The sequence below is a fragment of the Trichophyton benhamiae genome (assembly GCF_000151125.1).
Source record: "Trichophyton benhamiae CBS 112371 chromosome Unknown contig01989.5, whole genome shotgun sequence".
Classification (NCBI taxonomy): domain Eukaryota; kingdom Fungi; phylum Ascomycota; class Eurotiomycetes; order Onygenales; family Arthrodermataceae; genus Trichophyton; species Trichophyton benhamiae.
In genome coordinates, this window is record NW_003315112.1 from 1,130,181 (window position 1) to 1,143,120 (window position 12,940).

Consider the following 12,940-nt stretch of genomic DNA (forward strand, 5'->3'; position numbering starts at 1 on the left):
CACGACCAACCTGCACGCTTGCACAAGCCGTCTCAGTGATTTCTGGTCTCGAGTCCACCTGTTCTGGTTATTGAGAACCAGCCCAGGACAGACGAGCTCACGACAACAAGCAACCGTTGGCAGACAGACGTGACTGAGCAGCCTGACGAACACCACCTTTTCCCTAAACCCCTCTTCGCATCAATAAATATAATTGGCCTTCGCTGGCAATACTTCCCCAAGTTTTACCTTGATATTGAATCTTCCAAGTCGGCAGAGCGTGCAGTGTCTCGTCTTCCATCTCAACTGACAACAGGTTCTGGTTGAAAAGAGGGAACGGGGGTTGCGTGGGAGGATAGCCGTAAGAACCAGACTAGAATATATAGAACCATGAGATTAACACCTCAGGCAAGACACCATAACTCTTCTCCTCCGACTTCGTCTCGCGCCGACGACGCTTTCCCGACCGTCCAGCTATTCATCCTAGGTGAGTTGACGCCAATGGCTTGTCTCATTAATGGCCTTGAACTGCACTAACAAGCTTATAGCGGTATGTCGCTTTGCAGAGCCGATCGCATTGACCTCCATCTTCCCATATTCATGGGTAATGGTTAAGGATTTCAATATTGGAGACAAGAGCAATGCGTCCTTTTACGCCGGAATTATCATTTCCGCCTTTGCCTTGTCGGAGAGCTTGACTGGAATGTTCTGGGGAAGCCTGTCGGACAAAGTTGGTCGCAAGCCTGTTCTTCTCCTAGGATGTGCTGGTACTGTCTTGTCTCTTATGATAGTCGGGTTTTCCCGGAACTTCTGGATGGCTCTCCTCGGCAGAGTTGTTGGCGGCCTCCTGAATGGTAATGTTGGGGTTATCCAGACAATGGTTGGCGAAGTTGTTAAGAATCCAGACCATGAGCGTAAGTCAGACGTTCTGATATCATTTATTTTTGCTTACATTTATATACTAACATACTATAGCGCGAGCATATGCTGTTATGCCATTTGTCTGGTCTATTGGGACAATCATAGGCCCAGGTATATCCCTTTCCCAAAACACTCCTTTTTTTACCTTGCAGTAACTGCTAACTCTTACTAGCGATTGGAGGCACGTTTGCGCAGCCATATAAATCCTTCCCTTCGCTCTTCTCTCCATCAGGCTTATTTGGTACCTTCCCTTACCTTCTCCCTAACATAATATGTTCGCTGCTACTCTTTATCAGTATCTTTGCTGGGTACTTTTTCCTAAATGAAACGCATCCCGACCACCAACCCCAGCATACGCGGACTGAAGGTGCAGAACAGCATACCGATGAGGATGATAATGACACTATTGGTGCTCCACTTTATGCTGTTGCCACAGCGGGATCTACAGCTCACGCTGGTGCAGACTTGACTGCCAAGTCATATGGCACTTTCAACGAGGTTGACATGCACGAGGATGAGGAATGGTATGTCAGGCCAGATGGGAAGTCCCTTCCAGCCCCGGATGCGGGTAAAGTCTTCACAAAGCGTGTGACTATGCTCATAATCGCCTTGGGTATCTTCACCTATCACTCCATGACCTATGACCATCTTCTCCCGATTTTCCTTCAGGATCAGCGAGACGGACTTATCAATCACCGCCCAACCTCTCCGCTGGACATTCCAGGGGGATTAGCCCTATCCACGCAAACTGTTGGCTTGATCATGGCCGTTAACGGAGTTATTGCCCTGGTAATCCAGGCCTTCGTCTTCCCTGTTGTCACCGAATGGTTAGGCGTATGGAGCGTCTTCGTTCTCGTCACTATCCTCCATCCCGTGGCATACTTTATTGTGCCTTTCTTGGTTTTCCTGCCAATCCGCCTCTTATACCCTGGCATCTACACATGCCTTACGATCCGAAATCTTTTCTCCATCCTGGCCTATCCCGTGCTGCTCATCTTGATCAAGCAAGCCAGCCCGTCGTACAATACCCTCGGAAAAATCAACGGCCTTGCTGCATCCGCTGGAGCAGCCTGTCGAACACTTGCCCCGCCGATTGCCGGGTACCTTTATACTGTCGGGACCCGAATTGGGTTTACCGGAATTGCCTGGTGGGCTAGCAGCCTAGTCGCTATCTTTGGAGCCCTGCAACTTTGGTTTATGAGCGGTAAACCACACACAAGTGTTTCCATACTGGCTCGCCCACCTTGCTTTTCCAGACATGTGGAAACTCATCCTCCCATCATCCACGTCCATGTGGAAGAGCAAGAGCAACCGACGCCACATGAACGTCAGCCATTGGTATAATTAGGTTTCCACGGGGAAGCCCCGGAGAGTGATTCAAAGTGATTTCCTTTCTTTCTCTTTTTAATTTTCCAATTTTCAAGGAGATACCTTCATCGCCTATTAAAACGATTCCTGATTCAAAGTCAAGACTCGAAGATGGACTCTTTATTCCTTCATTCAATTTAGCCCAAAAACTTGTTGGAGTCATGGTTTTACTTTACATTTCAACGACATCCGCAGTTACTTTACGATGTTTATTGTTTTGCTTCTACAGGCAGGCAGCCTGTTAAATGTGAGAAGCACGGGTTCGGTTTCATTGTAATGTCATATATTATCATGCCAAATTGAATACATAATGATCTACTATTAGCTGTTCCCAAGTAGCTTTGATTTAAATATATCAAATATATAAACGATGGCTCTGGTGCCAGCAAAACATAAGATTAAGCAATAAAAACGGATGGTCATCGATCAATATAAACACAAATTTACAAAGCAGTCGTGAACCTGCAAATTTCGACATGTAGAGACCCTAAAGAAAAGCGCCGATTCACCCATCGTGTCAACAAGACATGCCTACCCAAGCGATCAAAATGCCAAGTTCAAATCATGACCAGCATAACTAGTTATCTGCCTTCTCCCTCGGATGAAATAGGGAGATAAGAACGCCTTTCTCTGAAGCGCTGTAAAACGGTACTCGGTTAGATGGAACAGCCAAAGAAAACCCAACAATCTTGATGGGAGTGGATTAGCTTAGCATAACGTACCTGAATCCATGTCTCTGCCCACGGCTTGACTGCAGCCCAGGCTAACAAACTCGCAGTTGCAATGATGAATATGAAAACAACAGCCTTGTCTTTATTTGAATCTCGCTCTAGATGTTCAATATTAACGTTAGCAAACGCTCCACCAACCCGCCACCACGCCCTGTTTATCCTCTACCGTAACACTCACGGAAACAAGTCGTAAAAACATTCTCTTCTACTGCACCCTTGCATTTCGGCAAATGCTGGTCTAGGCAGAACCGTCTATTGCAATCATTACAGCTTCGTCCCCCGTGGTCTTTCGCCTCGTCGTCTCCCTCGCCACCGTCCGGCGTGGGCAACTTCACCACCCCATTGCCTCGGCCGCTGATGAAGTCTCGAAAGGACAGTGTATCTGGTGACCGTGGATCTAGCGGTGCGACTGAGCCTGGCGGGCCGAGAGGTATGATAGTGCTGTTTGTCCAGCAAGTGCACTTGCAGAAGGACGTTGGTTCTAGGCAGATGAATTGCTGGTTAGCCGATCGGTTCGGATGGAGATGATACGAGGCGAGAGAGGAGCTGACGTACTGCCCGCGGAAACAAGGGAGAGCAACGGCACGATGAAGAGCAGCAACACCTGGAGCCGGATTCCTCGCAGTATCATGGTCGCAGATGTTTGGCTGGCTTTATCCTGCTGTTAATGTCTTTCTTTCGCCCTTCAAGAGGCCGCGAGTTGCGGTAAATGCGACGGATGAGGTGATGCTTATGTAAGATCTTATCTTATCAGTTAAGCTGACGATGGACGAGCGGAAGAAAAGACGACGATGAACAGCGGCCTACATGAGATGAAAGAAGATGAATGAGGGATGGAGGGTGGAATTTAGTGTAGTTGGTGTAGTTGGTGTAGTTAGTGTAGTTGTTTAATTCATGCGTCGTGGTATCTATGCTATTTTCTGCCCCGGGAGCTATGGCTCCTGTTCTCCCTCTGGCGCCTCTCCTTGCCTGCCTCTCTTCTCCTCCGTTTCCATGCTCGATTGTTATCTCCTCTATTCTCCCAGAACCATTGAGCAAACTCGCTGTCCTCAGCGGCTTCCTTTCCACGCTTAGCACCGGGCTTGGTGGGTGAAGAAGGCAGCTCCCTCTCCGCAGAGGGTGTATCCAGCCTGTCATCGTCATCATGTAAATCATTCACGTTAGAGTCCTCTCCCCAGAAAGTGATCTTCGTAGGGAGCGCAGTATCCGGTGTAGGAGCCAGACTCCGCATAGACCTGGACTGCAAGTCTTGTGCTGTAAAGGGAGTCTGCGGCTCAGTATACAGCTTGTCACGAGCCTCGTCCTCACTGCCAGAGTCTTCTGCGTTGCCGAAAAAGCTGAATTGGGTGTCGATAGTCAGCTGGGGGTTTGGGATTGAGATGTTAGACGGCTTGGGGCGCTTGAACAGTGCTTCTAGCGGGTGGACTTTGGGGGTATCTTTATTTTCTTCAACGGTTGGGGCTGGAGTTTCCTGCTCGACAGCCTCTGGTTTCTCAGTTTCAGACTCTTCAGAGCTAGATGTTCCAGTGCTTGAAGTGTCGGAACCGTCTTCCTCCTCCTCCTCCTCCTCCTTTTCATCAGACTCCGATTCAGACGAGCTATCTGACCCTTCTGAGCTGGTGTAGTCCTCGCTGCTGGAGGATTCGGCTGCTGAAGACTCGCATTCATCACTAGCAACCGGTGACTCTCCACCCTTCTTCGCATCTGACTTGGGTATCTGCTTAGACACTACAGACGTCGTATGAGCCGGTCTCTCACTCTTCTTTGGCGGCTCCTCCTTGACATTGCCCTCCCGGTCTACCCATCCTTTCCCTTCGACGTACTCTCCAGTAAGCTTCGAAGGTGGCACATTCTCCCCTGTCTTGACAAAGCTTGGATGCTTGACTGTCTGTTTAAACTCGTGGACCGTCACAGACTCAGCTCCTCCCTTCTTCTTCTTCTTCTGTTTGCTCGAGCCTGACTTGGTCTTTGCCGACTTGCTCGCCGGCGGCACAGTGCGGAACAAGCACTCTGAGCCACTCGAGTACTTTGACGGCTGCTTGCTCTTCTTTGCCTTCTTCGAGTCCTCGTCCTTCTTTTTCGATCTGCCCGAAGAGGAACGAGGCTCAGTCCATCCTCGCATTACTTTCCGCGACGCCGGCAGCTCGTAGCCCTCGATAACGTGGTCAATGGCCCTCCGCTTGAGAGCCACACCCTTCTCTGGCCCCGTGGATGGTGCTCTGACCTCTGGCTCAGCGTGCAATTGGCTGCTGGGAGCCGGTCTGGCCGCTTCTATCTTCAGCTTCCTGCCCTTGAGAAATGCGCCGTTGAGCTTCCTGGTGAGCTTCTCTGCCTCGGCCTTGGGGAGACTGACGAACCCGTAGTTGTTCTCCGGGTGCGTCTCTATCGTATGCAGCGAGATATCAGTGGCAAGCGGGCGTATCGAGGGCTGCAGCACTGTCTCGAGGATCGCGGCGTCTAGAGGCGTTATGTGCAGGCGTTTGACTGCGTCCGACATCCGCCCTGGTCGAATCTCTCTGCCGCCGGCTGTTTCTTTTCTGCCCTCCCGAAGCCTCCTGGTCCTCCTCAGCACGCTGCTCCGAGTCTCTTCTGCTCGTCGTGGTGTGTCCTAAACGCTGGTTGCTGCAGTTTGGCGCTGTGAAGAAGAAAGAAGAAGCAATTCACATGAAGCGACTTTTTTTCCTTTTCCCGCCAAGCTCGTGACCTCCAAAGCGCCAAAACCTCGAATTCTCCGGGCGAGCCGTCTCACTCACAGCGAGAGCGTCGACCAACCTCAACTCCTCGCACTGCACGGCAGCTCTGCATCCGCCACCATCCAGCAGCCGGCAGAGAGCAAGGCACTGTCCGTCTGCGTTGCTGCGTCCTACGCCTAGCTGAGCTGGCCGTCTCTCCGTACTCGCGCAGGCCGCTTGTCGACGTTGGTGCAGGGAGGTACTTGGACAGCTCGTAACTAACTACCGGACCCTAGAGCAAGGCGAGCCAGGGAGACAGATACACGACGGCCATCCCCCAACAGGACAAGGAGCTGGAACAGGAGAGAAGAGACCTTGAGAGAGATGCTAACCAGCCTCTCCCGGCTGATACGGACCGTGCCGGATACCTTCTTCGCCTCCTGATACGCCTCCTCGTTCGCATGGCAACCGGTGTCCCGTTGGGAACAACGCATCGCCTGCAGCCTCCGTTGCCCTTCGACCTATCCTCGAGACACCGTTAATGCCCCTTTGAACACCCAGGTATAAGCATAGGGAACTGCTGTTTGACCATAAGTCTGCTCGATTCACTCGGAAATCACCTATCCTTGACCGCCGCGAGATAAAATCAAAACAAACCTCTGCTCTCTGTCCATCAGGATGGGAAACGCAGCTACAAAAGAAGCCAGGCCTTCGGGCCTCAGGCATGGACAGTCGCGCACATACCATGACACAGATTCTCCTCATACTAGAGGCGCACAGGAGCGGTCGTTCCTTGGTTTATCAGGCAATGACAGAGGCACATCGTCTTCAGAACCACGGCGGGAGACAAGACAGGAACGGGAAGCTCGAAAGCGTGAAAAAGAACGAGCAGCAAGGATAAAGGAGAGAGAACGGAGTATGAAGACAGAACATGTTGACGGTGGCTATCTCGTTACTCAGGGTGTCTATGTTGGCACAGAGGACTTCAACAAACCTATTGTCCGACAGCTGATGGTATGATAAATATATGCCCTCTCCGGCAGCTATGTACTTGTATGACTGACAATCGATTGTAGATCGAGCGGCGAATTGCTCCGTTTTGGAGAGGTTTACAGGACTTCTCAACTTCCTGGGCAGAACATCAGATCATGGCTGCTGCTCGAGGCCTACCTATCCCCCCGGCAGACGAAGTCCCTCCAGAACTCGAGTACAAGGCACCGCCTCCAGCATCCCAGGAAGACCGCCAGAACGATAAATTCCTGAACACGCTTACCGTTCCAATAGCCTCTAGGTCTCAATCCTTCAACTCTGACAGCTCAGCTGGCGCACGGAAGACTCCTCCCCAGCCGCAATCCCCAGCCGGCACAAACCCATCTGGGTCACAATTATTCAGAGGACGAGCTAAGACTCTGGCATCGTTAACCACTTCATCCAAGTCGAATTCAAACATGGCACCGCGAGAAATCCAACTCCCGCACGATCCATTTGTGAACGGCCAGCCAATCGAAGTCTACCTCTACAAGGACCCCATGGAATGTCCGATCTGCTTCCTCTATTACCCGCCATACCTCAACAAAACCAGGTGCTGTGACCAGCCTATCTGTTCAGAATGCTTCGTACAGATCAAACGGGCAGATCCACATCCGCCTGAACACGAGCAGCCAGGAGCAAACCCGTCCCGGGACGCTGAGTCACAGACAAACGAGTCTGAACACCAACTTGTAACCGAACCTGCTGCCTGCCCCTTTTGCGTGCAGCCTGAGTTTGGTGTAACATACGCGCAACCCCCGTTCCGCCGTGGTCTCGCTTATGCCCCAGGACATGGCGGCCATCACCTGGGAGCAGTAGCTTCGCCAATGTCGTCGTCAAGCTCGTTGAACTCCGCGAATGCAAGCCCTGGTACGACTACGACACGACGACGTGCCACCTCCTTATCTGCGGATGCACCGGGAGTCATCACCACCGATAAGATTCGCCCCGATTGGGCGCAAAAGCTAGCTACAGCCCGAGCAAATGCCGCGAGACGATCAGCCGCTGCCACCGCTCTGCATACTGCAGCATATCTGATGAACAATAACAACAATAATAATAGCACATCCAGTTCGAATGGTGAGTCTAGAAACCTGGCAAATATTGGAAGACGAGCTCTCCTACGCCGAGGCACTGGTAACGACAGCCCTACTAGCCGGAGCAACTCCACCCATGTCAATGCCTTTGCTTATCTAGCCGAGAGGCGCGCAACCGAGCGTATCGATGGCGAGGAGCAATCCAATAATAACTCTGCAAGGGGTACATCAAGACGAGAACGGAGCAGAGCGGAAGAGATAGAAGAAATGATGATAATGGAAGCCATCCGCCTCAGTCTTACAACCGAGGAAGAGAGACGGAAGAAGGAAGAGAAAGAGGCGAAGAAAGAAGCGAAGAAGCGTGAGAAGGAAGCCAAAAGGGCTGGAAAGTCTGCAGCTCAGAATGAAGAATCCTCCAGCACCAATGAAAGCAGCAGTTCTACTACCGGCCTTACTTCCACTGATGCAGGGCTTCCAGAAAACGTCTCCTTGCAGGATAAAGGTAAAGGCGTAGCTCGCCCAGCTCCAGATCCGGTTCCAACTCCAGCTGAACAAGGGGAAGCATCGTCTTCATCTCAGGCGACTGAACAACCACCTAAATTAACCCTCAACACCCCCCTTGCTGGCGAATCCTCCGCGCACGCAGGAACGTCTCCTTCACCTCGACCACATCCACGCTCCCATTCCAGCGCCTCATCATCCGACATATCACTGGTTGAATCCGCATTCGACGACCAAAAGGACACTGGCACTCCCAACGGTTCGAACCCCAACATTGACGCCGTGTTTAATTTCCGCAGCCTCGCAGCCATGGTCGGTGATGCAGAGAACGAAAGAACCGAGGCTTCAAGCCAGCCGGTCCCAATTCCCGCCAGCGGCCAGGCTAGCGACTCCGGGAACTGTGACCCTCAACGCGAAAGCTCAAAGGCCCAAGATCCCCCCTACGAAGGGAAAGAAGCTCAGTCGCAGTCCACGGAGATCTCCTCCCAGTCTCCTATCAGTTAGATGCGGGTGTTTATACAACAGAACTTATATACACGGCAAGACCTCGACTTCGAACGGGTTGGTTTCTGCCCGACTCTCCTTTTCCCCGGGTGACATTCGTCGAACCCCGTTTTGTTTTTTCCTTTGTTGTGATCGTGATGGGCGGATGGTAACTATGAGACTGGTATCAGGGGAGCACTTTGCACTTTTTTTTGATCAAGGATAAATTGCATAGCTCTGTCTATGGAGTTCACGGTTGGAAACTCAGTGTCATTCTCTGTCTATTGGGTAGGATTTTGATCTTTTTCTTCTTTTCTTCTCTTTTTTTATTGTTTAAAATTGTTTTATTGCACTCACTGGCTTTCGCTGCCGGACTCCCTTTTTTAATTCTTGATTCTTTTTGTATAGATACGTTCTTCTAGCATTGCAAAGGTCTCTCTACTCGATGGACTTTCTACATCATTCACCTGGTGGTTGTCTGAATATATAACTATAGCGCTTGTCAACCCCTTTCGAAAGCCAACTGACCCGTTATATTAACCGATTACATGCCAGGGATGTGATATAGCTGTGTTCACCGGGCCCCAAGACCCCCATATGTCACCGTTGCTACCCTGATACAGGGTAACGCCGTCTGTCTCGCTCCAAAGGGATGGCTGGTAAGATCACCACTTATGCAGCCAAGATCAGAATAACTCGTTTCCTACTTCTTCCTCTTCGAAGAAACAGTAAACAAAAGGGCAGCTCGGGCTCCTGTTCGTTTACCTGCCTTTACCTGCCGCCGTCAGCTGCTATAAGAAGCCCAACGAGGACAGCCGGTGCCTAAATATATATACATACTATACACTCGACCGTTGCGGGCCTACGATATGTCGCCGGGACTGAACGTCGGATCACCAGGCAACGCCACCGACGAAGCTGCAGAGACCGAGGCAGCGCGAGCATCTCAGTCAATGTCGTCGCCGTCGCTGTCTCGAAGTGCCTCCAGAGCGATGAGGCCTCCTCTGATGCCGCATTCGACCGCCTCGTCCAGCGGCAGTGTGCAGGGCGACAACACAGGCGTTGGTGGCGGGCCGGGTGGGTGTCTTTGGCTACCTTACTTACTCCCCCCCCTGACAGGCATAAACAAGATAGTTAACTAACATGCAACAATACAGGCCCGCTGCGTCATCCCAGGCCCATGACTATATCAGACATCCATCTAGAGCTGGAAAAAGAGCAAGAAGCAGTGGTATGCATCTACCGTCGCCGCCCCATGACCGTGTTAGCGAGCAATAGCATACCAACCTAGACACAACTCGGCAGGTAAACCGTCTCACGCGAGAGCTTTCTCTTCTGCGTGCCCAGACAGCATCCGTCGCCTCAACGGCGTCGTCCACGTCCACAAACGTTAACGACCAGGCCGACGGGGCACCGTACAGCGCCGTAGCCTCCCCCCGAGCCACGTCAACCTCCCGCCATAGATCATCGTCGACTCTTAGCTCCCGAAGCATCGGCGGATCGAGCTATGTGCCCGGCAGCGCCGTTGCAGCGCTGACAAGCGTTGTCCCGTCGCGAGACACCGGAGCATCGTCCTCACGCCAATCGATGGACTTCCAGCGCCCGACTGCTAGCCGTGAAGCGTCTGGATCGTTCCCCCGCCTGCCAGAAATGGCGTCTCCGCCGCTACATTCACCGCATAGCTTGGAGGAGTCGGCGATGCGAGCTCACCGTCGGTCGGAGTCAGTCTCGAGCACGACTCGGTACGAAGAGGGTGCGCGGCACCGAGCCGAGCTGGAAGTGGTCAAGCGGGAGAACGAGAGTCTGAGACGGCGGGTTCGCGAGCTCGAGAAGATTCTGCGCGAGCGTCGTAACTAACAAGTAGCTTCGAAGCGAAGCGGGTTGTCAGGCCAGGGACAAGGATGCTGCTAGACCGGGACGTGTATTCCGTAGACATGGGCTGATTTTCAGAGACAGGGTTTCTTTTTGTGCGTTCTCAGAGTATTCAGTGGCCACCGTATGGGCCAGCAGTAGCAATTGACCAGTGTCATCAATCTTTCCTCTACCCCTGGCTATAGCCACGCCGTCCCAAGTGATATCCAGGACAATGACAACCACTCGACGGTACTCCCGTAATATAAGAATAACAATAGCCGCCCGCACCGCCTCGTTTCACATGGAAAAGGCGAACGTCATAGGTGGCTCGTGCGATGCGACGTCACTTGTGGCGCAGGCGGTGACTTTTTTCTGCCCCGCGCGCTTGTTTTCTGCGGGCGCTTCGACTATAAAAAGACAACAACAGCAGCAGAAGCAGAGAAGAAGAAGAAGAAAAAGAAGAAGAAGAAAAAGAAGAAGAAGAAAAAGAAGAGGATTATATCAGATATACTTACGCTGGGAATACTGTGACTCGACGCTGTTTAGCCTTGAATACGCCTGAATATACCTGAGTTTGCTTTAAGGATTATCTCGACTCAATATGTCTTCTACCGTGCATGTGGCGAACATCTCGTCCAAGACCTCCGAGAAGGAAGTCAGAGATTTCTTCAGCTTCTGGTAAGTCGGGGCGAGAAGACGCTGTCTCTTACGGGTCAATGCTAACGGGCGTCCTGCTTAGTGGAAAAATCACCTCGTTGTCGCTCACCCCAAGCAGCGGGGACGCTGAAGCCACCCAGTCGGCAACCGTCACATTCGAGAAGGAGACGTAAGATATTACCCACAATCCCCCCAAGTAAAACATGATAAAATACTAACAAGGGTACTGGATAGTGCCGCTAAGACTGCCCTCCTGCTGGACCAGACACAACTCGGCCCCTCTGCAGTTAAAGTCACTGCTGCACCAAGCATCGACGACCTAGCTGGTGAAAAGGCTACCACTGCTCACGGAGCCAGAGACGAAGCCAGCAACCATCTTGAGCAAGAAGACAAGCCACGCTCTCGAATCGTTGCAGAGTACCTGGCCCACGGCTACGTCATCAGCGACCAGGCCATCGAGAAGGCCATCAGTTTGGACAAGACTCACGGCATCTCTGCTCGATTCAACGCTGTCCTGAAGAACTTTGACTCAAAGTACCATGCTACCGATAAGGCCAAGGGCATAGATGAGAGCTACGGCATCTCTGACAAGGCTACTAGCGGCTGGCGTGGACTCAGCTCCTACTTCGAGAAGGCCCTAGATACCCCCACCGGTCGCAAGATCAGAGCGTTCTACCTTCAGAGCGACAAGCAGGTCAGAGACATCCATAACGAGGCTCGTCGTCTCGCAGACCTGAAGCATGCTTCTTCTCCGTCCCCTGAATCAGCCATGGGACAGACAGCACAGACTACTGAGGGTGCCCCAACTGCTCCCACGGGTGTCCCAGTCGGAGACCCCTCTGCCCCCAAAACTGCATCAGGAACCGCCGCCGATGCCAAGTAGTCGGCAGCTCAGCTTACCTTCTATTTCCCCCCCTGTTTCTTACTTTCTTCTCGGCTATGCTTGTTTTATATCCTTATAAATATGTTCACTTCTGTGCCTAGTTATGATATTTATGATATCTAATGAAAATACCAGTATCGTTCCAGTGAGCGATTTATCATGAATCAATCAATTGCTATACATGACTGCAGTATTTCCATTCACCATCGCTCACCGTATTGATTTCCCCCTCGTCCATTGCAGTAATCCGTAGAATCAGAAATTAATAGCCCGAAGATCCCAGCCCGTGAAAATCTTCGCTCAGTCTCCTGTGCTTCAACTGCGATGTCTCTGCAAGAGGATGCACTGGGTTGCTCTCCAGCCCTGTCACACCTGGATCTTTGCCGTGTGGATCGGACGGGTTATCGATCGAAGACGTTCCATGGCTTGGTTGTTCTGCTTTGCCGGACCAGGTTGGGATATCGCCTTGCTGGCTTCCGCCCTGTCTCGATGGAGGAGGAGACTGACGGCCGGACTTTGGAGCGGACATATTTTGTTTTTTCCTTTGCTTTTGGTTTGTTTGAGAGTTCGACGTTTGGAGTAGCAAGTATTTATATCGATGTGATAAATATATCAGATGGATATCAGATATGTGTATGGTTGATTGTTCTCTCTCTTTCTTTCGATTGAGATGTCAAAAACTTCAACATCATCAAGAAACAGCCTCCAATATATAACCATCCATCATATCTACATCCTTGATTTTTACCCGTATGACGTCAGTAGGTATATCAGTTCGAGAGCAAACACGTCTCGCCACGTAACTGGTACCTAGTCCCTATGTAC

At 51.5% G+C, this 12,940-nt stretch overlaps 4 protein-coding genes across 4 annotated transcripts; 3 read left to right on the top strand and 1 right to left on the bottom strand.

The window, feature by feature from the left end:
• Positions 1 to 496: 496 nt before the first annotated feature.
• ARB_05112 (uncharacterized protein) lies at positions 497 to 2,244 on the top strand (the record flags this gene model as incomplete). The annotated part of the gene is made up of 2 exons (XM_003016773.1): positions 497 to 893; positions 1,073 to 2,244. 2 exons carry the CDS (start codon positions 497 to 499, stop codon positions 2,242 to 2,244), a joined length of 1,569 nt encoding a protein of 522 aa, XP_003016819.1.
• Positions 2,245 to 3,912: 1,668 nt separating this feature from the next.
• ARB_05113 (uncharacterized protein) lies at positions 3,913 to 6,165 on the bottom strand (the record flags this gene model as incomplete). The annotated part of the gene is made up of 3 exons (XM_003016774.1): positions 3,913 to 5,607; positions 5,753 to 5,862; positions 5,955 to 6,165. 3 exons carry the CDS (start codon positions 6,163 to 6,165, stop codon positions 3,913 to 3,915), a joined length of 2,016 nt encoding a protein of 671 aa, XP_003016820.1.
• A 184-nt stretch (positions 6,166 to 6,349) lies between these two features.
• ARB_05114 (uncharacterized protein) lies at positions 6,350 to 8,742 on the top strand (the record flags this gene model as incomplete). Its single annotated transcript, XM_003016775.1, has 2 exons — positions 6,350 to 6,685; positions 6,787 to 8,742. The coding sequence occupies 2 exons, from the start codon at positions 6,350 to 6,352 to the stop codon at positions 8,740 to 8,742; spliced, it is 2,292 nt and encodes a 763-aa protein (XP_003016821.1).
• Positions 8,743 to 11,176: 2,434 nt separating this feature from the next.
• ARB_05115 (uncharacterized protein) lies at positions 11,177 to 12,115 on the top strand (the record flags this gene model as incomplete). Its single annotated transcript, XM_003016776.1, has 3 exons — positions 11,177 to 11,253; positions 11,315 to 11,401; positions 11,467 to 12,115. The coding sequence occupies 3 exons, from the start codon at positions 11,177 to 11,179 to the stop codon at positions 12,113 to 12,115; spliced, it is 813 nt and encodes a 270-aa protein (XP_003016822.1).
• Between the last annotated feature and the right edge of the window lie 825 nt (positions 12,116 to 12,940).